General features: G+C 40.3%; 1 protein-coding gene across 1 annotated transcript; it reads left to right on the forward strand.

The window, feature by feature from the left end:
* Positions 1-2: 2 nt before the first annotated feature.
* LOC145575360 (uncharacterized) lies at positions 3-3,362 on the forward strand. Its single transcript, XM_081633240.1, has 5 exons — positions 3-523; positions 1,235-1,529; positions 1,653-1,970; positions 2,073-2,642; positions 2,799-3,362. Exons 1-5 carry the CDS (start codon positions 3-5, stop codon positions 3,360-3,362), a joined length of 2,268 nt encoding a protein of 755 aa, XP_081489366.1.
* Positions 3,363-25,104: the final 21,742 nt, after the last annotated feature.

A 25,104-nucleotide genomic window follows, 5' to 3' on the forward strand; every position in this document is an offset into this window, starting at 1 on the left:
TTATGTCGAAAGCCTGTTATGTAATAGCTTTGAAGAACCCAGTTGGTGATGCCGCAGTTCCATGCAACCCAACAAGGGAAGGTGAACCGACAGTGCAAGATTTGACAATGAAAAACTTTAATGCAAGACCTGAAGAAACACCAAGGCCGTTGCCCGGCGGAGAAACCGTCCAAGTTGAATTGCAGCCAGGCAACCCCAGTAGAACAGTGAAAGTTGGGGCAGATATGGATGTGGAGACCAGGTGTAACCTGATAAGTTTATTGCGCGAGAACGCCGACGTCTTTGCGTTCTCGACCAGTGAGATGCCAGGCATACATCCTGGGGTAATGGAACATAAGCTGAATGTTGATAGAAAGTTTAGGCCGATAAGGCAGAAGAAGCGTAATTTCTCGACTGAGAAGATAGAAGCGATCCAGGCCGAGGTGAATAAGCTCTTGGCAGCAGGGTTTATAGAACCCTGTACATATCCCGAATGGTTGGCAAATGTAGTAATGGTGAGGAAGCCGACAGGGAAATGGCGAATGTGTGTGGATTTTACAGATTTGAATAAAGCTTGCCCTAAGGATTGCTACCCATTACCTCGGATAGATAGGCTGGTAGATTCGACCTCTGGTCATGCCATGCTTAGTTTTCTGGATGCATTCTCAGGATATCACCAGGTCAACATGCATAAGGCCGACAGAAATAAAACGGCCTTTATAACAGATGTAGGTGTGTATTGTTATAAGGCAATGCCGTTTGGGTTGAAAAATGCAGGGGCAACCTATCAGAAGTTAGTGGATAAGATTTTTGAGAAACAGAAAGGGCGGAATGTTGAGGTGTATGTGGATGATACGATAGTAAAGAGTAAGAACAAAGAAGACCATATAGCCGATCTGAGGGAGACATTCGAAACCTTGAGAAAATATCAAATGAAGTTGAATCCAGAGAAGTGTGTTTTTGGGGTGAGATCAGGGAAGTTTTTAGGTTTCATGGTTAGTGAACGGGGGATAGATGCGAATCCCGATAAGGTGAATACGGTGCTTCAAATGAAACAACCAAAAACCATCCGTGATATACAGAGGTTAACGGGCAGGATGGCAGGGCTAACAAGATTTATCAGCAAATCAGCTGATAAAGCACTCCCGTTTTTTATGGTGCTGAGAAAGAATAAGGCATTTGAGTGGGGAAAAGAACAAAGTGATGCCTTAGAAGTAGTGAGGAATCATCTTAAATCTCTTCCCACAATTGCCAGGCCTGAGAAGGGAGAAGTGTTACAATTATACATCTCAGCATCACCAAAAACAATAGCGGCCGTTTTGTTGGTAGAAAGGAAGAGACAACAACAACCGATTTACTTTGTCAGCCATGTCTTGAATGCGGCAGAACGCAGATATCCAGTTATAGAGAAGATGGCTTTAGCTGTACTAGTAGCAGCCAGGAAGTTAAGACCTTACTTTGATGCACATCCGATAGGAGTACTCACCAATCATCCCCTGGAGAAGTCACTGCGCAAAATGGATACGTCTGGTAGACTACTGACATGGGCAGTAGAGTTATCGGAGTATGAAATAAGTTACAAGCCTAGGACGTCAATTAAGGCTCAAGCATTATCAGATTTTATTGTTGAAACCACATACACAGATGAAGAAGAGGAGTTGGGAACATGGCAGGTATCAGTTGATGGATCAGCCACAGCAACGGGGGCAGGGGTCGGAGTTGTGATAACGGCTCCAGATGGAAAAATATTTGAATACGCCATGAAATTTAAGTTCAAGGCAACAAATAATGAGGCCGAGTATGAAGCTGCGGTAGCCGGAATGCAGCTGTCAATAGCGGCAGAAGCAAAACGGCTAGTTTTGACAACTGATTCCCAGCTGGTGTCAAGCCAGTTTAGTGGGGAATACGAAACTCGAGAGCCAGCAATGGTGAAGTATTTGGAGAAAATGAAACAGTTAACAACTCAGTTGCAATACTTTGAGATTAAATTGGTTCCGAGATTGAAAAATGCTCAAGCAGATGCATTGGCAAGATTGGCAAGTTCAAGCTTCAATGACTTGGAAAGAACAGTAATGGTTGAGGTTTTAAGGCAGAGAAGCATAGATGAGATGTCGGTGGATGTCTGTTGTGTTGAAGTGGGGGATCAATGGTATGATAAAATACTGGCATACATTGTTCATGGTGTAGGGCCAACAGACAAAGGAGAGCTGAAAAGGTTACAGAAGGATAGTGTGTGGTTCGTTATGTACCAGGGCCAGTTGTACAAAAGGGGGTTTTCATTACCATTGCAAAGGTGTATAACGGATGTGGAATCAGCAAGGTTAATAGAAGAATTACATGAGGGAAGCTGTGGAAACCACCTTGGAGCAAGAGCCTTGTCCAGAGAGGCAATGAGAAGGGGATATTACTGGCCGACAATGAACACAGATGCAATGGCTTATGTTAAAAGATGTGAAAAGTGCCAAAGGTTTGCCCCAGTTATCAACTTGCCCCCGAACGATCTAACTCCGATACTGAACCCAATCCCTTTTGCCCAGTGGGGAATGGATATAGTAGGCCCATTCCCATCAGCCACAGGTGGAAGAAAGTATCTGATAGTGGGAATTGATTACTTCACCAAATGGATAGAGGCAGAACCAGTAACGAAGATAACGACATTGGAAGTAAAGAAGTTTATATGGAAAAGCATCTTCACGAGGTTCGGGCTGCCAACGGCGATGGTGTTTGATCATGGAACCCAATTTGACTGTAAGCCGGTCAAGGATCTTTTAATGATGTATCGAGTGAAGTTTGCTTATGCAGCGGTATGCCATCCATAGTCTAACGGCCAGGCAGAGGCAGCAAACAAGCAAATCATAACAGCAGTGAAGAAGAAGATCGAGGATGCAAAGGGTTTATGGGCAGATTTGATACCAGAGATATTGTGGGCAAACAGGACGACAATAAGAGAAGCCACAGGAGAATCACCCTATAACTTGGTTTTCGGGACAGAAGCGGTCATACCAGCAGAGGTTGGGTTGCCGACATTTAGGGTTCAACATTACTGTGAAGACCAGAATGATCTACTCTTACGACAGCAACTAGATTTTCTGCCAGAGCTAAGAGAGAAAGCAGCAGTTAAGTCAGCTGCATTTAAAGAAAGAATGTCCAGGGCATACAACAGAAGGGTATCTCATAGGCCCTTAGAAGTGGGAGATCTGGTACTACGAAGAACAGCAGCAACTAGTAAGGGTAATGAAGATGGGAAGCTGACTGCGAATTGGGAAGGGCCTTATCGAATAAGAGATGTCGTCATCCAAGGATCATTTTATTTGGAAACCCCGGATGGGACACCTCTAAAAAATGTATGGAACTCGGCTGTATTGAAAAAATACTATGTGTAATGAACAATCCTTATTTTTTGAAGCTAATATCAAGAAAGATATCGGTAATGAATGAAGAAGTATTCAGATAATGCGCATTGAAATAGGCATCCTCCATTTAACAGAACATCGTTAAGTGGGACGGACAGCTAAAAACCGCTTCCATGAAGATAACAGTTATACAACCTGATCAGTTGTATACGTTAACTCATGAGGTTGCTGGTTCAAAATATAAATACAGGCCAAATCAATTCGAGTATACGCCGACATGAGGCGTAGCTCAGAAAATGATCGCCGAGAGGGTACCTAACTGGCTAAAACAACACAGCAGTAGGTGACCAATGTTATAATCTGAACCAGCAACAACCGTTCGCTTTTACGTTCGCAGCTCAGTGTGCATAGCTCAAACGTGAACTATGTACACTGGGGGGAACAAGGAATGATATGGCGTTTGTATGCGTTGTGATACCCATAGTACGCCGATAAGTTTTTAAAGTTACACTGATAAGTTTTTAAAGTATGCTGGTAATTGTTATATGCAAGTATGCTGATAAGTTCTTAAAGTATGCTGGTAATTGTTATATGCAATTTCTTGAGCTAGGTTTTAGATCTGGTATCTTCGGAAGCTGGCGTCTTTAAAAAGGTTTCTAACTGGAAGTTTTCGGATTTCAGACAAAGCATTAGGTAAGCAATTATTTTTTGCAATTTTCTATGCGTTGAAAACTAGCAAGGCAAGGCAACATGATTATCATAACCTTGTTTAAAAACAGGCAAACTAGAAAATGATAAAGTAAAGAACAACACAGTTATGATAAAAGTGTAGAATTTTGTAAACAATCGGCAGACAGTAAAAACAAAAATAAGTTTACACAACAGATAAAATTAACAACCGACAGGCATCACCATAAAAAAGGGGTACATGCCGATAAAACAGCACTGCCAAAACATGTTCATACATACAAAAGACAATAAAAGAGTTACGGCTGGTAAGGCCCAATGATACAAGACCCACAAGAGGATGTCGGTGATGACTGCCCGCCCCTTCAAGATTGAGCATTCTCAGGCACTGGGGAATCCAAAATGCTGGGATTGCTGGGGCCGTCATCAACAGTTGGCGCCAGGTTATACAAGTCCTCGTCAGAAAATTGCTGCGCCTCAAAGCCAGAAGGGATCTTGTAGGCTTCCTCGCCGAAAGCCTTTTCAATTTTTGCCCAATCATCCTTCTTCCACCCGGCGGCGTGGGCAATACATCTCTGAGCAGCGGTCCAACCTCCATCAAAACGATCTTGGAGTTTGGAGCAGAACTCATCAGAGGCTAGATAACGGCCGACCGCTCTCCGACGGATACCAGGTTTGTCGGCTTCCATTTCTTGAACCTTTTCTTCAAGGCTCTTAATTTTAATCCTGGCATCCCGGAGATCTTTCTCAACTGAGGGAAGCCGCTCAACGGCCTTGTTTTTCTCAGTGATCTGAGTCCTCAAACTTTGCACCTCTAGCTCGAGATTGGCAACCCTCTCAGCCTTGACCTTCAGCTCCGACATCTCCCTGTCGTCTTTTTCTTTTATTTTCCTCAGATCATCGAGGGCCTTTTCAGCATTTTTGATGACCTCCTGCATGGCACTTTCGCTGGCAGAGGCTTGATGATGTTTCTCCTGGTAGTAACGATACATCTCAACCAGCTCTGTGCTAGACATGACGGCCTATAGAAATGTATATTTAAGTAAAAGAAGGGAAGCCGAGAACGCTACATAAAAATATATATATAAAGAAATAAAATAATAATATGTATATATACCTTCATCATGTTGTGCATGTGGGTAGCAGCAAGGGGGCCGATTGGACCAGCAGGTCTATCCAGTGGCAGTGTCAAATTGCTTAACAGCCGATAACCGAGATTTCCACCTTGCATTGGGTCATCGGTTATCATAGATTCATTCCGGCCGACATCTATAGCAGGTTGCCAACGGTCGCCGGAATGGCCGGGAGGGACAGCAAACCCCTTCAGAACTTCATCTGGAAACCTTCCAGAAACACGCTCAATCCATTGATTGGACCGATAAGTCAAGGCTGGGATGCTAGAATCCGACCCAGCCGTTGTAGGAGCAATTGCGGTGGTTGCCTGAGGTTGACGGGGAGATTCAGCAGAAGTGAGATCTTCGATCTCAATACCCTGAATAACCTTCTTCACAACGGCCTCAGGGCTTTTAGCTTTGTTGACAGTCGGGGTCTTTTCAGACACCGACTGGTCCTTCTTCTTCTCGGGCGCCGGTTGATCCTTTTTCTTTTTGGCCCGCCCTTCAGGTTGCCTGGGGCTGGAGATCACAATGCCACCTCGCCGATTGGCTAGAGGTGTTAGTTTTCTTTTCTTGGCATTTTCATCGGCCATGATCTCAGCTCTTCTCTTGGCACTAATAGCTGGAGCACGACCGCAAACGGAAGCAAGAGTATCGTAGGGGTCGGAAGCTTTGGGGCAGCGCCTGATAACCCTTGACCCGTCAGAAGATAGGCCGAGTTGTCTGTTATCCAACTTATCAATACCTGGTAAAAAGGAATGTAAATTCAATCAGTTAAATGCGAATATATATAAAAAAAAAACCAATAAAAGGGTAAGGAAGGTAACACTAAACAAATAAACTACGCCGTTTTCATTATGAAAATAAGAAAATGAATAATTAGTGAATAAGAGTAATAAAACTAAGAAGGATAAGCTATACCATGCTGGTCAGTCCAACAAAGACCGACACGAGATAGCGGCGCGTTGCCCAGAATGTAACTCACATTCGGCACCCACACCGCAGGAATTAGACGGACCTTGCCGTCGCCTTCATCATGTTCAGAGATGTCAAAGTGATTGACAGCCCTTTCTTCATGCTTCCCGAGATCTCTCTCGGGGATTGAATCAAAATGGGGATGAGGCTTGAAAAAAGTTCTCCTCAAAGGAAAATCCTCTAGGACTGACATAAAGAAAAACTTATCCTTCCAACCTTTACAGCTAGATAGTTTAGGATGGACGGTATATTTGTGGGGTTGGGTATATAAAGACCACCACCCATCTGATTGACCATCTCTCTTTAGGGTAATAAGCCATCTGAATACATTAAGGGTTAGAGGGAAGTTCTGATATAACATAACCCAAACTGTAGCAATAACGGCACGAATAGTTTGAGGGGTTAACTGAACCAGGCAAACGTTCCAAGCCTTCAAGATTTTAGCAACAAAGGGATGTAGAGGAAAACGGAGGCCAAAATCCAAGTGCTTCATGTAAACAGCCACGGAACCAGCTGGACAATCCAACACTGAAGCTCCAGATGGAGGGAGAGACAACTCGTACCCATCAGGTAAGTTAAAGAACTTTTTCGCACGACGACAATAGTCCTTTGTAATTGCCGTTTTCCTAAAAGCTTCACTTATCTTTTCCTTTGCAACTTTTCCGTCGTTGCCAAGAACTATAGGTTGTCGGAACTCAGCCCTATCAGTCTCAGAACTATACCCCTCGTCCAAATTCTCTTCCTGGATGACCTCAGCCGTTAAATCAACAATGTCATCCCTACTCTCATTATTTACACTGTCTTCCTGAGCGTCGTCATCTCTTAAAACTGAGTTGACGGCAGAATCATGAACAGGAGATGACGGACCTTCTTCAGGGGTCAAAGGGATGTCATCCTCAAGTTCTTCTTCAGAAGAACTTACAACCTGACCTTGTCCAGGTCTTTTGCTAGATTCCGCTGCCTTGGCGGCCTCAGCTGCTTTAGCTGCTTTGGCGGCCTCAGCGGCTTCACGGGCAGCGGCTCGGGGTTGATAACTTGTACTCTTTACCCTTGGCATAGTGTTTATACCTATATTGCCAACGTTAGTGCCGTATTGATTAAAATATTGTCTCCCAGTAAAGCTGCGTAAGTGATAACGGACATTAACAGGTTCAACGTCAAGAATTTCAGTATCGGCAGGGATATCAGGGTTAGTAGGGTGAAGGGCGCTTTCACGGTGGGCAATGGTCCTATGTATCATAAAAGCGCGTTTTTCTTCTTCAGAAGTTAACGTCTCAAAAGGGTAGTCAATGTTATCAGAAAGGGAAGACGAATTACCTTGATTACTACCGGTTTCTTTACCTAAAGATTGTCTAATTAAACGACGCCTAGCAGTACTAAGGTTAGGAAAATTCTCTTCGACACTATCTTCAGACATTTAATTGAATATAAGGAAATAAAAATAGCATGAAAAATCAGGGGTTAGGGTACGAAAATACCTTCAATGAAAATCGCGGATTTAACGCCTCTAACTGATAAAGAAACGACGAAGAAAAAGAAGGTACGCCCGAGGAAATGGAATGCACAAACCGAACGCGAGGAGGATAAGAAAGGACAGAACTGTGGTCAGCCACTTAAACTTTTTCGAGAGAAAACTGGGAAGGAATGCAAAGCAGTAAGAAAATGGCGGAATTGTGATCTAAAAAGGGGAAGCTGAATGGCCAATTGAAGTGAAAGGCGGTTCAGAGATCCGACGGCTGTTAATTGACAAACTTTTTCAAAAAGCAGCGGCAGGATTTGTGACACGTGTAAAAATTTTCCCGCCCAAGCAAAAAAAAAAAAAAAAAGGGGGGGGGGGGGAAAGAAGAAAAACGGTTACACTACCATAACGTACCCTTTGTAATAAATTGACCTTGTAAGCTATCGGCATACAAGGTCACTTGGGGAGGAAAACGGAGTTTTTCGCTCCCAGGGTTTTTGTAATAAATTGACCTTGTAAGCTATCGGCATACAAGGTCACTTGGGGAGGAAAACGGAGTTTTCCGCTCCCAGGATAGTCCGACAAGGGGATGCAGGAGTACCACCGTTATCTACAGGAAGAGTGGATGTGATAACGGGGGGGCCGATTTATGGAGGGACGATTAGTGGAGCGAAGAAGCATCTAGCGGAGCTCCGTCATCTAGTTTGTGCTTTAGATGTAGATAATCGTCCTCGGCCGGCATCAATACCACAAGTTGTATTTACGGAAGAAGATGCACGAGGTGTAGTGTTCCCACATGATGATCAGTTAGTCCTGATAACCAAGATCAATGGGGCTGACATCAAAAGGGTGCTGGTGGATGGAGGTAGCTCAGCGAACGTGTTGTTTATGCAGGCTTTTACCGAAATGAATATAGGAAGGCAATACTTGAAACAGGTATCATACCCTGTGATCGGTTTTAATGGGTCGACAGTGAGGCCAGAAGGGAGCATTGTGTTGCCTGTAAGGATTGGTGATGGACCACAAGCGAGGGATGTGATGGCAGAGTTTTTGGTGATAGGTGTCAAGTCGGCTTATAACGCAATTATCGGCAGACCGATAATTCATGACATGCAGGCTGTTGTATCAACATACCATTTGGCAATAGCCTATGTATCAAACTTGGGAGCTGTGGAAAAGGTGTATGGAGGTCAGGTTATGTCGAAAGCCTGTTATGTAACAGCTTTGAAGAACCCAGTTGGTGATGCCGCAGTTCCATGCAACCCAACAAGGGAAGGTGAACCGACAGTGCAAGATTTGACAATGAAAAACTTTAATGCAAGACCTGAAGAAACACCAAGGCCGTTGCCCGGCGGAGAAACCGTCCAAGTTGAATTGCAGCCAGGCAACCCCAGTAGAACAGTGAAAGTTGGGGCAGATATGGATGTGGAGACCAGGTGTAACCTGATAAGTTTATTGCGCGAGAACGCCGACTTCTTCCCCGGATCACCCCGGGGTTAGCTAACTTCTTCTCATTGTGTAGGTTCTCAGCTTGCCGATAGGGGTATCAGAATCTCAGGTTCGAGTTCCTGGAGGAGTCGGGATCAGACAGAAACAGCTGGCATCATTATTTGGCAACTTGGCTGACTATGTTGATAATGCACTATCATTATTTAAATAAAATTATATAAATATATGAATATTTTTATATTTATATGTACATATATGTATAATTACATACATATGTATATATTTCCGTGAAGTGCATATTCACGTAAGCAGGGTATACGAACACTTGCATGTGAGTTTGTATATGAAAGGCATGAAATGCCCAATCTTTCACTACGACCAAATAGTAATAGCAGCTCAAACAATCATAAAAAAAATGATTGGTATAAAGGCCGAGCTCCTTGTAGGGGCAACCAGACTTCTTTATTTCTTGGCAGCCTTAACGCTGAGCTAAATTAAAAAGCTCGGTTTCATGAGCAAAGAGATGCGGCTTTTGATGGTCGTACAAGCACAAATGCTGGACGAAATTGCAAACCATGGTGGCTCAAAGCATAGTAACTCGGCATGCGCAACTTACAAGCTCAGCGCATGGCTGCTAAAGTCCCCTCATGCCGAGTAAAAAGTCGAAGCACACACCTTCTTAAACATAGTAGCTCGGCAACTGAGCAGTTAGTCCGAGTAGCATGGACATGTGCCAGGCCGAGCTGCCCCTCACTGAAGCATTATGCTACCCTTTTGGTACGGCCACCCATGGTTGAGAAAATTATCAAAGCATACCCTTATAAGCATAGGAAATCGGCCAGGTTAATGTGCAGCCTGACCGAGTTGCCTGGCCAAGCTATTGAGCAACCATCAGATGCCTGATCGAGCAGCCAGCCCCCTAGCCAAGCAGCAAATTGCCGGTCGACCTGCCCTTCAAAGACGAATCATGTTCTTGATTTTAGGCAGCCTGCAGTCTGTCCGAGCTGCTTGTCCGACCAAAATGAGAAAGCTCTCCCTTGCAAGCATGCCTGGTCGGCCTTAGAAGAGTGTCCGACCTGCCTTTCAAAGAAGCACCAAGTCTCCTATTTTGTGCGGCCAACTGCCTGTCTGAGCTGCCCAAAAGACCGAGTAAAAACTCGAAGATGGTCCTCGTGAGAATAGGTGGTCGGACGATAGACGAATTGGGTGTCCGACTTGCCTTTGTGCACGCGACTATCTAATGAATTTCAGGCGAAAAAGTGGCCAAGCTAAAATAGAAGCTTGCTTTTGCGTCTACTTGATGATAAAGAAAATCGTCAAAAATATAGGAAATGATTTCTACTAGTCGGGCTTACGGTGTCAAAATGCTTCATAAAATACCTTTTCGGAAATGGAAATGGGCCAATGAGTCCAACTTACCGCTATGCCGTGATTAATAGGCTTTTTTCGTTTAGGACCCAAAAATGGCCTTTAAACATTTTTTCAAGACAAAAAAGATGAAAAAATCGAATGATGGCCGAGTAAAAAGGCAGAATATGCCATCCCTTGCATAGCAATTCGGCCAATAGCAGCCTTAGCCTACCCGAGCAGCCTTGGCTTGGCCAAGCTACCATCACGCAAACCACCAAGTTCTTACTTCCATACGGCCAACTACTTTGTTGAGTTGCAGCCTGGTCGAGGTCCCCTTAAGCAGCTCCATGCGGACAGCAACCTGGGCTTGCTGTCTGTCTGGGCGAGCTGGTCTAACAGCCTGACCGAGTTCAGTGTAGGCCGAGATAAATAATAATAAGATAAATGGGCAATAACTTGGGTGTGGTCCGAGTTGCACTTCAGGCCAGCATTACCTCTTCACTTCAGTGCATAATGCTTATGCTAGAATAGCTGGTCGGCTAAGCAATATGACCAAGCTAAGCAAGATTGGTCGAGCTTCTATTTCGCAAAGGTCTAAGTCTTAACTGCTAAGCGGCAGTAACATGGCCAAGTACGAATTTGCTAAAGGCCGACCTGCATATTTTGATGGACCATCGTCATGATTTTAGACGGCATTAAACAAAATTGCTAATGTATTGAATGATTGCTGGGGCTTTCCCGAGTACCCTGGCCGAGCAACAGTGTGAATAAGCACCCTAACCAAGCTGCTGCATGAACGAGTTTCTATGGAGCAAGGGTACAGATTTCTGCTTTCACACAGCCAACAACTTCACCGAGCTTCTTGGCTGAGTAACATGGGAAAGCTCGCCTTATCAAGCATAAAGATGGCTTAATGTTCGACCTGCCTTCGAGCAAAGAGGCACCTATGCACTTTTTTGCACCAAAGATAGTCACGCGCTGCCAGCACGTGGCCGAGCAGGAAGCAATCAGGCCGAGTTGCACATCACCGAAGCATAACCTTCCCAACTCTGTGCAGCTAGCAACCTGACCGAGCTGCCTGGCTAGACTCGGCAGTAGCATCACAGAAGTCTGGCTGACCTGCTATAGAGCAACAGCACAGGTTCCTACTTTCATACGAGCAGCAACGTGGTCGAGCTTCTTAGCCGAAAGGATATCCGAGTTGCCTTTGAGTAAGGAACTACCTTATCCCTTTTAGGCGGACACATGTCTTCGAGCGATGAAGAAAATTGGCAAAAATTTGTACTTCTCATAATGCCTCAAAACATATATTTTCGGAAAAGGAAACGAGCTTACGAGTCCAGCTCACTGCAGCCTTTTTAGCCATTCAAGTTCGTTTAAGGCCTTAAAAAAGCACTTAAACATTTTTCGAGCCAAATAAAATAAGAAACTTCGATGTAATGAACAAGTGTCAAGGCCGAATAGTGGTATTACCATGAGGCGACATCATTATTATGATTATGAATATTATTAAAAAATAAATAAATAAATAAAAACCTTATCCGAGCTGCCTGGGCGAGTTCATAGATGGTCGGTCATGGCTAGGTGTCCGAGTTGCTATTGAGCAAGGGACTCCCTAACCAATTTCAAGCGGACAGGTACTAAGTCGGCCATTGCTAGGTGTCCAAGCTGCTATTGAGCAAGGGACTTCCTAACCAGTTTCAGGCGGACAGGTACTGAGTCGGCTATGGGTCGAATGAACTTGGGTGTCCGAGCTACTATTGAGTACGGGACCTCCTAACAAATTTTACGCAGATAGCTAATGTATCGGCTAATGTGCCAAAACATCAAATAATGAAGGGCTTAAAGCCCATCGAATAATGAAGTTTGCAAAAAAGATGAGCAGATAATTAAGAAGCTATAAGCGGCATGACAAATTGGCCTAACCGAGCATAGTTAGCCAAGAGGCTCTCAAGATTGGCCCAAATGGTCGGAGAAGGCAGCCGAGGTAGGTGGTTGAGCTGCTATTGAGCAAAGGATCACTTTCTCATTTTTGTGCGGCCAGCAGCCTGACCGAGCTAGGTGTACGAGCTGCTATTGAGCTATGGACCACCTTCTCATTTATAGGCGGACTTTGTCTTGCCAAGCTAGTTGGTAGAGCTCACTATTTAGCTAAGGGCCACCTTTTCATTTCTAGGTGGATTTGTCTTGCCAAGATAGTTAGTCGAGTTGCTATTGAGCTATGGACCATCTTCTTATTTCTAGATGGCCTTTGCCTTGCCGAACTAGGTAGTCGAGTAGCTATTGAGCAAAGGAACCTACTTCTCATTTCCACGCAGCCTTTGCAAAAGAAGTTAATCAACACAAACAATTTGGCACCAAGGTAGAACGACTAGCTACTGGTTCCCTCGCCGAATATGGATATGAAGCCAAGCTGGCTATAAAAATGAAGCTATCTTTGAGAAAATTGGCGGCAAGAATGATATTGCCAAGCATATGGCACAACCATTGCCAAGTGGGAAAGAGCTAAGGCCGATCAATATCTTGTCCAAGCAGACGTTGCGTGTCATTTCTTGAATATGGGCATGCAAGAAAACTCTAAGTTAAGAGCTTAGCTACTAAGTAAGATGGTCGAGCTTCCCTTTAATGAAGCCTACCTACCTCACATTCAAATGGCAATATTGCTAAATGTTGTGCAATTTCTAGTGGACGACATTCTTTAAAAGACTAAGCGGCACACATGCCGAGCTGCCAAATGTAGTGTCCTAAGGCTTGTAAAAAGGGCAAGGGGCAGCAAAAGAGTCATTTAGACTTAGTATGCTCTATCCGAATGACATTAGTACTGAGTATCTAGCAACATCAATGGCAAGGCGTTAAGGTCCTAGCCAAATCATGCAATCAGTCATATGCTGGCATGCAATATATGAAGTTGGGCCTCTTGAGAGTCGTCCGGCAATAAAGTGACACCGTGCACAAAGATCAAGCCTGTTCGAAAACAATCAAACAGCCATGAGGCCAACCAAGCGTAAAGTCCTAATGGATAGGGGCTAGTACATAAAAGATAAAAAATCTTATTGCACAACAGAGCTATTGATCGAGTTGGTCGACCGACGCATAAGCCAAAAGGCCTAGCTTAAGCAAACAATCCTCCTTTGGAAAGATAAGTTGGAAGAGTTAAAGTGTCGACCAGCTAATGAGCAAACAACCTTCCTTTAGGAAGAGAAGCATCACTTGTGACAAGCCAAGTGGACTAGGACCATTAGGCCTCGACTTATTACTAAAGATCGCAAGTGGAAACTAATTTCTAAATCTTAATGAAATTAGGCCGAGTAGGCCCTCTACGAATTCAAAATGTCTACTAACTGTCCGACCATCTATGCAAGCGTTCAAAATAGCTTCAAGGTTGGGTGTCGTTGCAATATAATCAAGTTGATGATCAAAGATAGAAGAGATCCTATCAAAGATAGATGGGGCAGCCTCTTCATACCAAATGCTAGCCGTCACATTCTATTCAGGTCTTTGAAAGACAACCCACCCCATTGGGGCAATAAGGAAAGACTAAGGTCCAAAAATTCCTTATTGAGTAGCCGCTTCATGAAATTAAGGACAAATTGTCCCCTAATATAAGGCTTCGGCCCAATAAATGTATTAATACCTTCGGATAAGCCTCCCTCAATAGGGCAATGTACAGATCCTTATATGGTCCGAGTGTATATTGAATGGCTCCTTCATCCGAACAAGTATAAAAAACACTAGAAGAGGTAAAGCTGTTCATACAACACCCTTCCAAGTCCAAGTAAGACTTGTCATAAAAAAGAGAAAAACGGCACATGTGCCGAGCCCCTATGTAAGAAGTGAGCCAAGATGGAAGATACAAACGGCTGCATTGCCAAGTATAATCTCCAATACAATGGTAAAACACCGAGTATAATCCCGAAGATTTACTCGGCAAAACACATTGTATAGCTTAAACTCCCAAAGTACAAGGTTTCTAGGCGGCAGAAATGTAAAATAGAAATCTCAAAGGTACTCCAAAATGCAGGTTTTGTAAGCCTATGCGCCAAATAGAATTCTGAAAGCAAGGACATGAAGTGACAGATGCTCATCTTTTGCCCCAATTAAGTCCGAGCCCAATTGAGTCATAAGTGACAAGGACATAGGATGAAACTTCTCGTTAATAAGAACTTGAAGTTATTAAGAGGGCCATAAAGATAATATCAATTGACCTCTCAAAGATTAGTCCAAGCGACTAAAAAATTGTTGGACGCCTAGAAAATAGAAAGGAAGAATTCATCCCATGTGGCATAGAGACGAGACTAAGAATCTCGACAAGTGCTATATCTAATTTGGCACAGATACGAGGCAAAGCCCTTCGACAAGTGTTAAATGTTTATCGGCATTTGCCTAGTCCAAGTTAATTGAAACCTTATAGACTAGATGTCGAATGAATGCAAAAGAAGAATCTAAGCCTAATTGGCCATTAAAGAAAAAGTTGTCTAAATGGCAATGTCTTTTAACAAGCCTAGGTCCAAAAATAATCTTTAAAAGGGATAGACCAAATAGGGCAAACCTCATTCAAATGAATAAGAGGAGTTTAAAAAAGCTTAATAGCCAATAAAACCTTGTAAGAAGGTATTTTAAGTAACCCATTAGTCGTAAGACAATCAAAGTGGGGCTTAAAAGTATAAGGATCGACATCTGTCTAGTTCAAGGGCAATCATTATTATGATTGATTAACTTAGAAAATATCATATCGGCCAAGGTATAAAATTTTCCAAGTTAATCAAACCTTTTTAAATTGAACTAGACATGATGCCGAGTCTAAAGAAGTAATAAATTCATTTTCGAGAGGTATAATCCCTCTTGAGAAGAGAAATTACCCCTCTCAAAGGGCTTATGTTTCGGGGTATTTTTACCCCCTTTTTATAGACAAATGAGAGACCAACAAGTGGCCCAATAATAAGCCGGCACGTGACATCCTGCTCAGCTAAAAAAAGGCCAATAAGAGCATGACACGTGGCCTAAAGAGAGATATATCAAAAAATGAAGGGCTCAAAGCCCATTAAGGAAACATGCCTAGTATGAAGGAATCCCTAATACACGTGTCTACCACATATAGGACAGTCGTTCTTCCTAGGTTATGAAACCCTAGGAGCATGATCTCCCATTTTCCTATAAATACCCATCATTTCATGGTGGAAAAAAACAACACACAATTCCTAAAGGCACTCTGCCCAAAAATATGCTCTCATTTCTCTCTACTTTCTTTCTCTAAAATTCTATTTTCCGGTCACTAACTTGATCGGCGGAGGCGGATCGTCGGTAAACCGGAGATCCGTTATTTTGCAGGTGTTCAGGCCGTACGAGTGTTGCATCCCGGATCTGTCTCCCGCGGGAATCCATACCCCCCTTCAGGAAATCACAAAAATCCCTGAAACACACCCCATTCACGATCAAATAGATCACTAACTCTATAGTGGTCCGAAACGATGACTCGATAATCAGAGATGATAGTACGAATCCAACCTAAAAGAGATTGACCAAATTTTTGCTCGTTTAAAAATTAAGGTAATTTTTCTTCCAAGATTTATAGCATTGTTATATGAATCATCCATGACTTTTTGACTACTAAAAATAGCTAGTAAAAAACTGAACATAATCAATTATTAAAAAAATGAAAAATTAGGATCGAAACCACTCTTTGACATTGTTGAAAATTTAAATGGAATGATAGATGGAGGGGGAGTTGTCATATGTAAAGATATAGTAACATTGTACGCAGTGATTTAATTTATGAAGTTATTAAAAAAAAAATGCACTATAATGTAGATATGTACATGGATGATCGTCATACATTAAGATTTATTTATATAATAATACATATAGAAATATATATTAAAGATATATACATAATACCGATGAAATAGGTTTTGGTGTGATTAAGATAAAGGGCTTGTGATATCTCTCATTCTCATTTGTACTATGTACCTCTTTGGCTCATTCATACTAAAAAGAAAAGAATTTTGTATGATTAGTCTTCAAATTTGTTACTCCCGATTCATTGTGTTTTGATTGATTGATATATAATTGGAGATACTTTCAATTTTGCATAATTTAGGAAAAATTAATGTCGATTATCATTGATATTTTGGTAGCTAGTTGTGACTTTGGAAAATGAAAGCAATTAGTTTTGGTTGATTAAGAAATTGATGGCTTGATTAATATTTATTTTGACTTAGAGTTGTTTGAATTTTTTTTTTTTTAAATTTGTATGTAATTAGTAAGGTATGAATGTAACTTTATAAGGGGACACCATTGCTCCCCCTTCCCTTATAGTATAGAGATATATGATGATTTCAAAAAAAAAAAAAAAGTTTCATTTTTTTTAGGAGAAGTATTATTTAAAATCTTTGAAATTTTTTATTTTTTATTTTTTTTTAAAATAACTTTGTTAACTTAACAATTTAACTTATTATTATTTTTTTTTTTTAAAAAAAACAACTTAGAATTAGATTAGACTAGTTTTTGCCCTGTGCCATGCACGGTTACATAATAATAAGACTTGTAAATCATAAAATTAAAGTCAATATATAACTTAATATATTGTACGGAGTAACTTTTAAAAACCATGTTATTTTTTAAGGGGGGAAAAAAAAGAAATGTGATTACTGCGATATTATATTATTATTTCAAAGTTTATAGTAACTAACCTTTTAATTTTTTTAATCATCAAAAGTTTTAATTTTTTTATTTAATAATTTAAGAGATAACTACCAATTGAAAGAAATATCCAATCTTTATATTTACGTTCAATAATACTATAACAAACTTTTTTTTAGAAGATAACAATTTTTTTTAAAAAAAAAATGTAAAAAAAATTAAAAAAAAAACAAACTTTGGGCGGGAAAATTTTTGTTGAGAAAGTGACACGTATATTAGGGGATAATACCAGTGATTACTTTAGTATAGTAGTATAGATAGATTGTACTCCGGAGTTGATTTTCGCACTCTAAATATTTCATAATACCAAACCCCTTGGGTCATTCGACCCAATTAATGACGTCTCTCTCTATCTGTTGTTGCGCTGTTGCTGCTGCTGTTGCTGCGTTAACGTTGTGGCCCCAATCGACACCGCTATTGTTGTTGCGTTGTGGTTGTCCTTAATACCATTGTTAGGGTTTTGCTTTTATAAGGTATTCTTCTTCTTCCCCCCAATTTTGTGTAGAATTGTTTATGTACTTTTAATTTTGTTCAAATATTAAGTTTTGTTTGAATTATTTTGCTAATTTTGGTTGAGTTTTGTTTGAATTTTGTTGGAATTATGAGTTTTGTTTCAATTTCGTGTTGAAATCCCGAGATTTTTGTTTGAATTCTATGTTCTATTGTATTCTGTTTGGATTTAAGGATTTCATTTAAAATTTTGGAATTGGGCTAAATAAGTTAAAAATTTAGGATTTGTATTTAGCCCAAATCCAAGCCCTTAGTAGCTTTAAGAATTTGAAATTCCAATACAATGGACGTTATTTCAAATCCTGGTATTTCTCACCACCACTGCCATCAATCATCATAGTTGCTACCACCATTCTCCCTTCTCCACCATCGCTTAAATAGTTCAACCACTAGGTCCAATCACCAGACTCCATTGCAAAACCGCCTAAGCCACCTTTGCCGTCACAGCCGTTGCAGCAAAGCCGCGCCGCCGCCTCCCCCAAATACATCATTACTTTGTTTACATGATTGTTTTTTTTCGATTGAAGCTTTAATTCATCTAAATTAAGTTACTTCAGGTAATTTCATCGTTTTCATTCTACTAATCAAATTGGGGAAAAATTAGTGTTAGGAATATAGAAAAATATGTTATTGTGATATATTTTTCACATAGATCTTATGATATTATATTTAGGATAATAATATATCTTAGTGATATTCAAAGATAGATTTATGGAAGTTTATATGATAGAGTTTTATATTGTGTAGGTTATCTTTTGTAAGCTATAAATATTAGCCAAGATCATCAATACAATTAAAGCTATTCTCTCATAAATAATTTTATATGGTATCAAGAGCAGGTTAGATCTTGGGAGCATTTACAAAAAAAAAAAAAAAATAAAATAAAAAATAAAATAAAATAAAAAATAAAATAAATAAATAAATGAAAGGAATAGTGTCCTTCGAACAAGTGTATTGTTCCGATAGGGGGTTCGGAATTATTAGAAAGCTAATTTTTTCAGTGAGGTCAAGTGATCGGAATGCCTGGGTGGAGGCCGCTTCCGATCAGTAATATTAATGCATAATTACTATTTTAGCTTAATCTTGACTGAACCCTTCGGGTCACACCCAAGCAACTAACGAGCCGAAGCAACAAATTAATTAGTAATTAATTAATAAGTGAACCGAGTAATTAATATTTAGACGTCGGAAATTCGAGCTTGGAGCGTCGAAACCGAGTGTTGGAAGTCGAGTCGAAAATAGTAAAAGACGAGACGTGAAAATAATAATAAATCAACAATGACCAAAATACCCTAGCATCGGAATACCGAGTGCTAGGGGCATAGCCGAGCTAGCAGCCCGCACCAAGTGCGGGGCTTGCTAGCACGCTGCAGCTAGCAGCCCACACTAGGTGCGAGGCATGCTAGCACCCCGCACTAGGTGCGAGGCATGCTAACAACAAGCCTCGGTAGCAGTAGCCCGCACGCAAGTGCAAGGGCTTGCTGGTCGAGGAAGCTAGAAGCAGCCCGCACCTTACGTGCGAGGCCTGCTAGGGCGAGGCATGGACAGCAGCGCTAGCAGCCCAGGTGCTCTAGTGGGCTGCCACGTGGCGCAAAATAAATGGGAGTTGGGGTATTGAGGTGGCCGGTTATGGGAGAGGCAGTGGGGAGCGAGTTTGGTCCCCCCCCCCTTCATCCAAATGGTCCTCACCTACTCTTCCTTATGAGTTTGCCACTTTTTGATTTATTATTAGTTTGATTATTAATTTTATTTTTTCTTTAAAATAAAATGAAAAATCAAATTCTCCCACATTGATGGGAGAGCTTTTCACACTATTGCATTTCCCTATAAATACCCAACTTGGGGTATTGGGAAGAGAACTTGAGTAAGAGTTAAAAAAGGCATTACCATTGTGAAAACCTTTGAACTCATTAATTACTCGGGTTAAGGTCGGGCCTTGCTAACTCCAAGGCATTGGACCCTTGTCGGTATTCGAGTTGTGGGTGGACTTCCGTTGGAGGTCGTCGTAATTTTGAGGCTAGCTTTCGAAGTAAGAGCCCCTCGAGGTCGGGCAAAGCACGCGTCAAAGGTATAATTATTACCTTAATCTTGTCATTAAGTTAATTATATTTTATGATTTTATTTATTGCGAGTGCAGTCTTGTTTTTGGGTTTGTTTCCGCGATGAGTCGGACTCACCAAACCCCAACAATAAATAAAATAAAATAAAAACAAAAATAAAAATTCTCCTACCGATGGGTTAGAAATTTATTAAACTAACTCACCGGTTGGATTCATGAACAATTTTTTTTTAAGTATATTGTGCGTTTGTCTTTGATATTTTCTAAATGTCATATTGGTTGTCCAACTACATTGGAAAATTACTTGCATTATCTTTGGGTTTGAGCTTCTTGCTGCACTAATCTAGTCGTGATGGAAGGTGACTTAGAGTCTAAGCTTTGACCCGTGATTCTTTAAATTATTATTAAAAAAAAAACATGGAATCTAGCAAAGGGGTGTGGGAGAAGATCACGGACACCAGCAAAGGGCTGTGGTAGAAGATCACATACACTAGCAAAGGGCCGTGGCAGAAGATCACGGACACCAGCAAAGGGCTGTTGCAGAAGATCACGGACACCAGCAAAGGGCTGTTGCAGAAGATCACGGACACCAGCAAAGGGTCGTGGCAGAAGATCATGGACACCAACAAAAGGTCGTGGTAGAAGATCACGGACACGGACACCAACAAAAGGTCGTGGTAGAAGATCACGGACACGGACACCAACAAAAGGTCGTGGCAGAAGATCACGGACACCAACAAAGGGTCGGGGCAGAAGACCACGGACACCAACAAAGAGACATGGCTGCAAAAGTTTGTTTTTTTAAAATAAAAAATTTTAAACGCGATTTCACCAGATTAGTCCATCTCGACTTCAACATAGTGAAAATTTCCAATCGCAACGTTCGTGTTATTATCGTTACAATTGCGAGAGGGTGTTAGGAATATAGGAAAATATAATTTATAGAAGTTTATATGATAGAGTTTTATATTGTGTAGGTTATCTTTTGTAGGCTATAAATATTAGCCAAGATTATCAATACAATTAAAGCTATTCTCTCATAAATAATTTTACAATTAGGGTTTATAATCTGCTATGATGTTTTATTCATATAAAACAATCAAACTACAATTTTACTAATAAAAAAGAGAACAATATTATTAAAATTGATTTTTTTTTTTTTTTTTTTTTGAAGAAATTGACTATAATTAAACGTTCCAAAACTTTAAATTGATAGTCAGTACATTTATAACTTAGTCAATTTTGTTTGTTAATTTTCTTTTTTAATTTTGTTCGTTACTTCAATTAAAAATTATCCAGGAATTGAAATTCTACTATTTCCCAAACAAATATTTCAGAATTGAATTCTAAGAATTCAAATTCTTGAATTGAAATCTTTTTATTTGAAATGAATCGAGTATATCCAAACACAACCTTATTGGTGTTTGGGTGGTTTTGGGGGTAGAATTGGCTGTAGTTGTGCAAACTTTTGGGGCTGATTTTGGGCGTTGGTTGCTGCTGTGTTATTTCTGCTTCGATTTGTCTTAATTTGTTTGTATTCCAATTAAAGGAACACTACAATAATCAGTACGAAAAACAATTCAAAGTTTTCCATCCTCCACCAGCATTCACTGTTGTAATTAACTTTGATTTTATAATGGTGAGATGCAATGATTGGTATACATACAGTGATGAAAAAAATCTTGGTAAGAATAACAAAACGATTAAATGCTTTAATAAATACATGAGTGTACAGATTTGCTGGGTGTTCATTGTAGTTTGATCATTGGCAATAGCTTGAGTTATGTTTGTTTATGACATAAATACAACACTATGTTGGCGTTTTAACAAAAGTTGTTGTTTATATTGAAAATTTCTCCCCTGGTAGCAAAATTATCTTGCATACAACCTGAACAAAGCATCTACTTTGCCAATTTTTCAAATTCAAGTCTTTAGAATATACTTCCTTCGTTTGACTGATTTTGTGGCAATTTTATTTATTTATTTATTTTTTCAATTTTATTTTATTTATTTGGGGAAATCGAACTTTGGCTTTTGTTCTATCCATCACCTTAATTAATTGATTCTTGCTTTTTTCTTTCTCAATTTTTCATCGGATCGAAAACAAAATAATTATCAGACCATGGATACGAACAAGGACTACTCAATCAAGGTGAGTTGATTTTTTTTATAATTTATATTGTACTCCGTACTTACTAAAGATATCAGATATGGCTTAGGCTCTTGATTTTAAGTGTTGTTAGGAAGGATTATGCATGTTTTATATTAAATTAACATACATTCTGATGGTCAAATGAATGTTTATTTTATAATATTGATTGATGCATACTCACTCTTAGGAGGCCTTCCCAGTAGAAAACTGTGATTCAATAGCTTACTGAATCACGGGGTATATTTGGAAAGCTATGGGATAATTTGGTCTTTACATGTGCAAACGAGGGGTGTTTGATAATATGGGATAAGTGATTTTTTGGTTGTTGCATCACAGTGATTATTTAGTCATTTTTCCACTCTTTGAGTCCTAGTCTAACAAACTGATCAAAATTTTTGAAAATGAATTAATTGCAGGCAACTATATATCTATTCTTGTGTGATGGTAATGTGCCTAAGGTAGTTATTGAAGAAGGGTTGAGCTATAACACTACCATTAAGGTACTAAAATTGAAGCTCTGCAGCTTAGCAATCGATATTGGGCATGAATAAGTTGATCCTGACAAAGTAAAATTGATTTGGGATTTGAACAAGTTGGAGGACAACATGACTCTAGGATCTCTTTCTTCTTCGTCCATTCTCGACAAAATGTTTCTACTTCCATATATTACTTGGACACGATGGCAGGAGGAGTCTGAGGAGGAGCAACGACGGCTAGACATTTGCACCCACGTACGAGAGGAAGAGGAAGCACGATAAGATGAGGGGGTTAAGTCCTTGTTTAGAGAGAAGAGACCCAAAATCAATGGACAACTCCCTTTTGCTCAGTTTGGAGGCCTACTATTTGATGATGGCTGTCTTGAGTTTGGGAGTCATGTTCCTGTTGTCTCTAAGATTGAGAATTTTGCCTACTCCTTTTCCACTGTTGCTTCTGTTGTTCTTCTAGTTCCAAATATCCGCATCTTTAACACTGTGTTGTCTTCCTTGCCTAGCCACTCTATGTCTAAATACTTGGTTCTTCGTGTCAGTTGGGATGTATTATCCTATGTGTTTCTTAGGCGGATCAGGGTACGTTATCCTAAATTGCCTTTTGTTGCAGTCACCGATTTAGATCCCCACCACCTTGACCTCTTCACATTCCTCGACACCCCTCCTTTGTCTGTAATCAACTGTTATGGCTGGCATCTAGAGTTGGATGCTGATGATGAGGAAACATCCTTTATTGATGAGTATGAGTTTGTGGAAATTGCCTGGCTTGGTTTGAGGCCTTCTTAGTTGCATGAGCTCAAGCGTTTTGACAGCCAAGTCCCTTCATCTTCCCTTGCCCCTGCCCCTGATTTTAGCTAGGTCATTCGTATGCTTGAGGTGAATCCCTATTTGCGCTGCAAGAAAACCTGGTTAGAAGAATTGGGACACCTCGAACACTATGGCAAGACTGTGTTATTGGAGCCTTTAGATGATAAATTTATTTCCAAGAAACTATCTGAAGAGGATTGGAAATAAGAACAAATTCATCCACTTCATTCGTAGTTGCTTAATTATGATTTTCTTTCATGTACTCGAGTTTTAATTTGTTCTCTTAATGACTTAGTTTGTGACTTAAATTGCAGCATCTTTCATGTACTTGTATGCAGCATCCTACTTTGGTTATGGATCAATTGAGACTTATATGTTGGATCATCACTGGGGTTTGTACTGTTTTGCCAATCCAATAGTATTGTGATCATTATCATGCATCATTTGTATTCATAATATCAAGAGTATGAACCAGTCACAAGATTGAGAGAATTCAAATTTGCTCAATATACTAATACAAAAGAATATAATATACTAATACAGGTATTCCTAATATATCAAAAGTCAAGTTTAAGAGAATTCAAATTTGCTCAATATACTAATACAAAATAATATACTAATCTAGTTTTGCTCAATATACTAACACAAAGCCTTTTGGGTGCGGCTTAAGCCTAAAACGGACAATATTGTATAGTGTATGTGTGAGCGAAAAAATAGGCAATGTAAATATGGGGCCATCTCTGCCTACTTAGGGAAGAGGATTTAAACTTGTGAGTTGTGACTATATATGTGATTAAGTATTTATATCCTTTCACTGCTTGTTTTTACTATGTACTGATATTAAAGTTGAGATTAGTCATACATTAGCAAGGTTCTTGCCATAGAGAATCACTAATCTCTATGGTTAAGTCATCAAAGTACTCTGATCCCTAAGTGATAGGATGTCAATTAATTAATTGCAATTTTGCATTTACAACTACTAGTTGTTGCACCGCGCACGGTGCCCCGGACGGTGAAACATGGTAGTTACTTGAAAGAGTGTAGCACATGCAAGTTCTAAAAATTCATCTCATCAAGTCCGATCTGGTCTGGACCAGAATTATAACCACTCTGGTCTAGGTCCACGCAAAATAGCAAATCTGGTCCACTCTAGATTCATGTCTGGACCGGTTTATGTTCACCCCTAATCTGCAAAATCTAAATTGATAGACTATTTGGAGTATTGTGTTCGAGCTCCTACATTTTACCTAGACCTGGCAAATGAGTCATTCGGGTCGGGTCACTTTCGGGTTAGCTAACATTCGGGTCGGGTATGGGTCGGGTCGAGTCGATTCGGGTTTCAGGTCAACTTCAGGTCAGGAATCGGGTCCAGTTCAGGTCGGGTATGTTCGGGTCAGGTCAATTTCGGGTCAAGTATGTTCGAGTCATATTCGGGTCAAGTCAAAATCTGGTCGGGTCATATTCGGGTTATTTCATTTGTAAATCAAGCTCAAATCAATAATTTTATACTCAGTATATATTTTGTTATTGTTATAACAAACACTACCAATTCAGTTTATAAGCCTATCTACGATTAAAGATGAACAATTTGAGTTATTTTTGGTACAAGACATTTTAATTTCAATTATAAAGTAATTTTAGTTCAGGACATTTCGAGTATCGGGTCTGTTCAGGTCAATTTCGGGTATCGGGTCTGTTCGGGTCAAACAATTCGGGTCAACTTCGAGTCGGGTCAGGATCTGGTCAACTCCATTTTCGGGTCGGGTATGGGTCAGCTCGGGTCAATTTCGGGTTTCGGGTCATTTTCAGGTCAACATTTTTGGGTCATTTTCGGGTCATGGGTCAGGTCATTCGAGTCGGGTCATTGGGTTACCAGGTCTAATTTTATCAAGTTCAGCAAAAAAATAAAAAAATAAACTTGATCAATGAAGATGTGAAGTCCATGATTTAATATATTTAAAATTTCATAGTTGGAAATAAAAAGACATTTTTCACAATTTACATATCTCATATTCAAATACG

This window comes from Chenopodium album, chromosome 13 (genome assembly GCF_948465745.1).
Source record: "Chenopodium album chromosome 13, dcCheAlbu1.1, whole genome shotgun sequence".
Classification (NCBI taxonomy): Eukaryota; Viridiplantae; Streptophyta; class Magnoliopsida; order Caryophyllales; family Amaranthaceae; genus Chenopodium; species Chenopodium album.

Excerpts from the sequence above, each read along its gene's own strand:
- LOC145575360 (XM_081633240.1), top strand. The coding sequence starts at position 3 with ATGTCGAAAGCCTGTTATGTAATAGCTTTGAAGAACCCAGTTGGTGAT. Across the intron at positions 1,530-1,652 it reads GTAGACTACTGACATGGGCA|GTATCAGTTGATGGATCAGC; the intron begins GTAGAGTTATCG and ends GGAACATGGCAG. Across the intron at positions 1,971-2,072 it reads AATACTTTGAGATTAAATTG|AGAAGCATAGATGAGATGTC; the intron begins GTTCCGAGATTG and ends GTTTTAAGGCAG.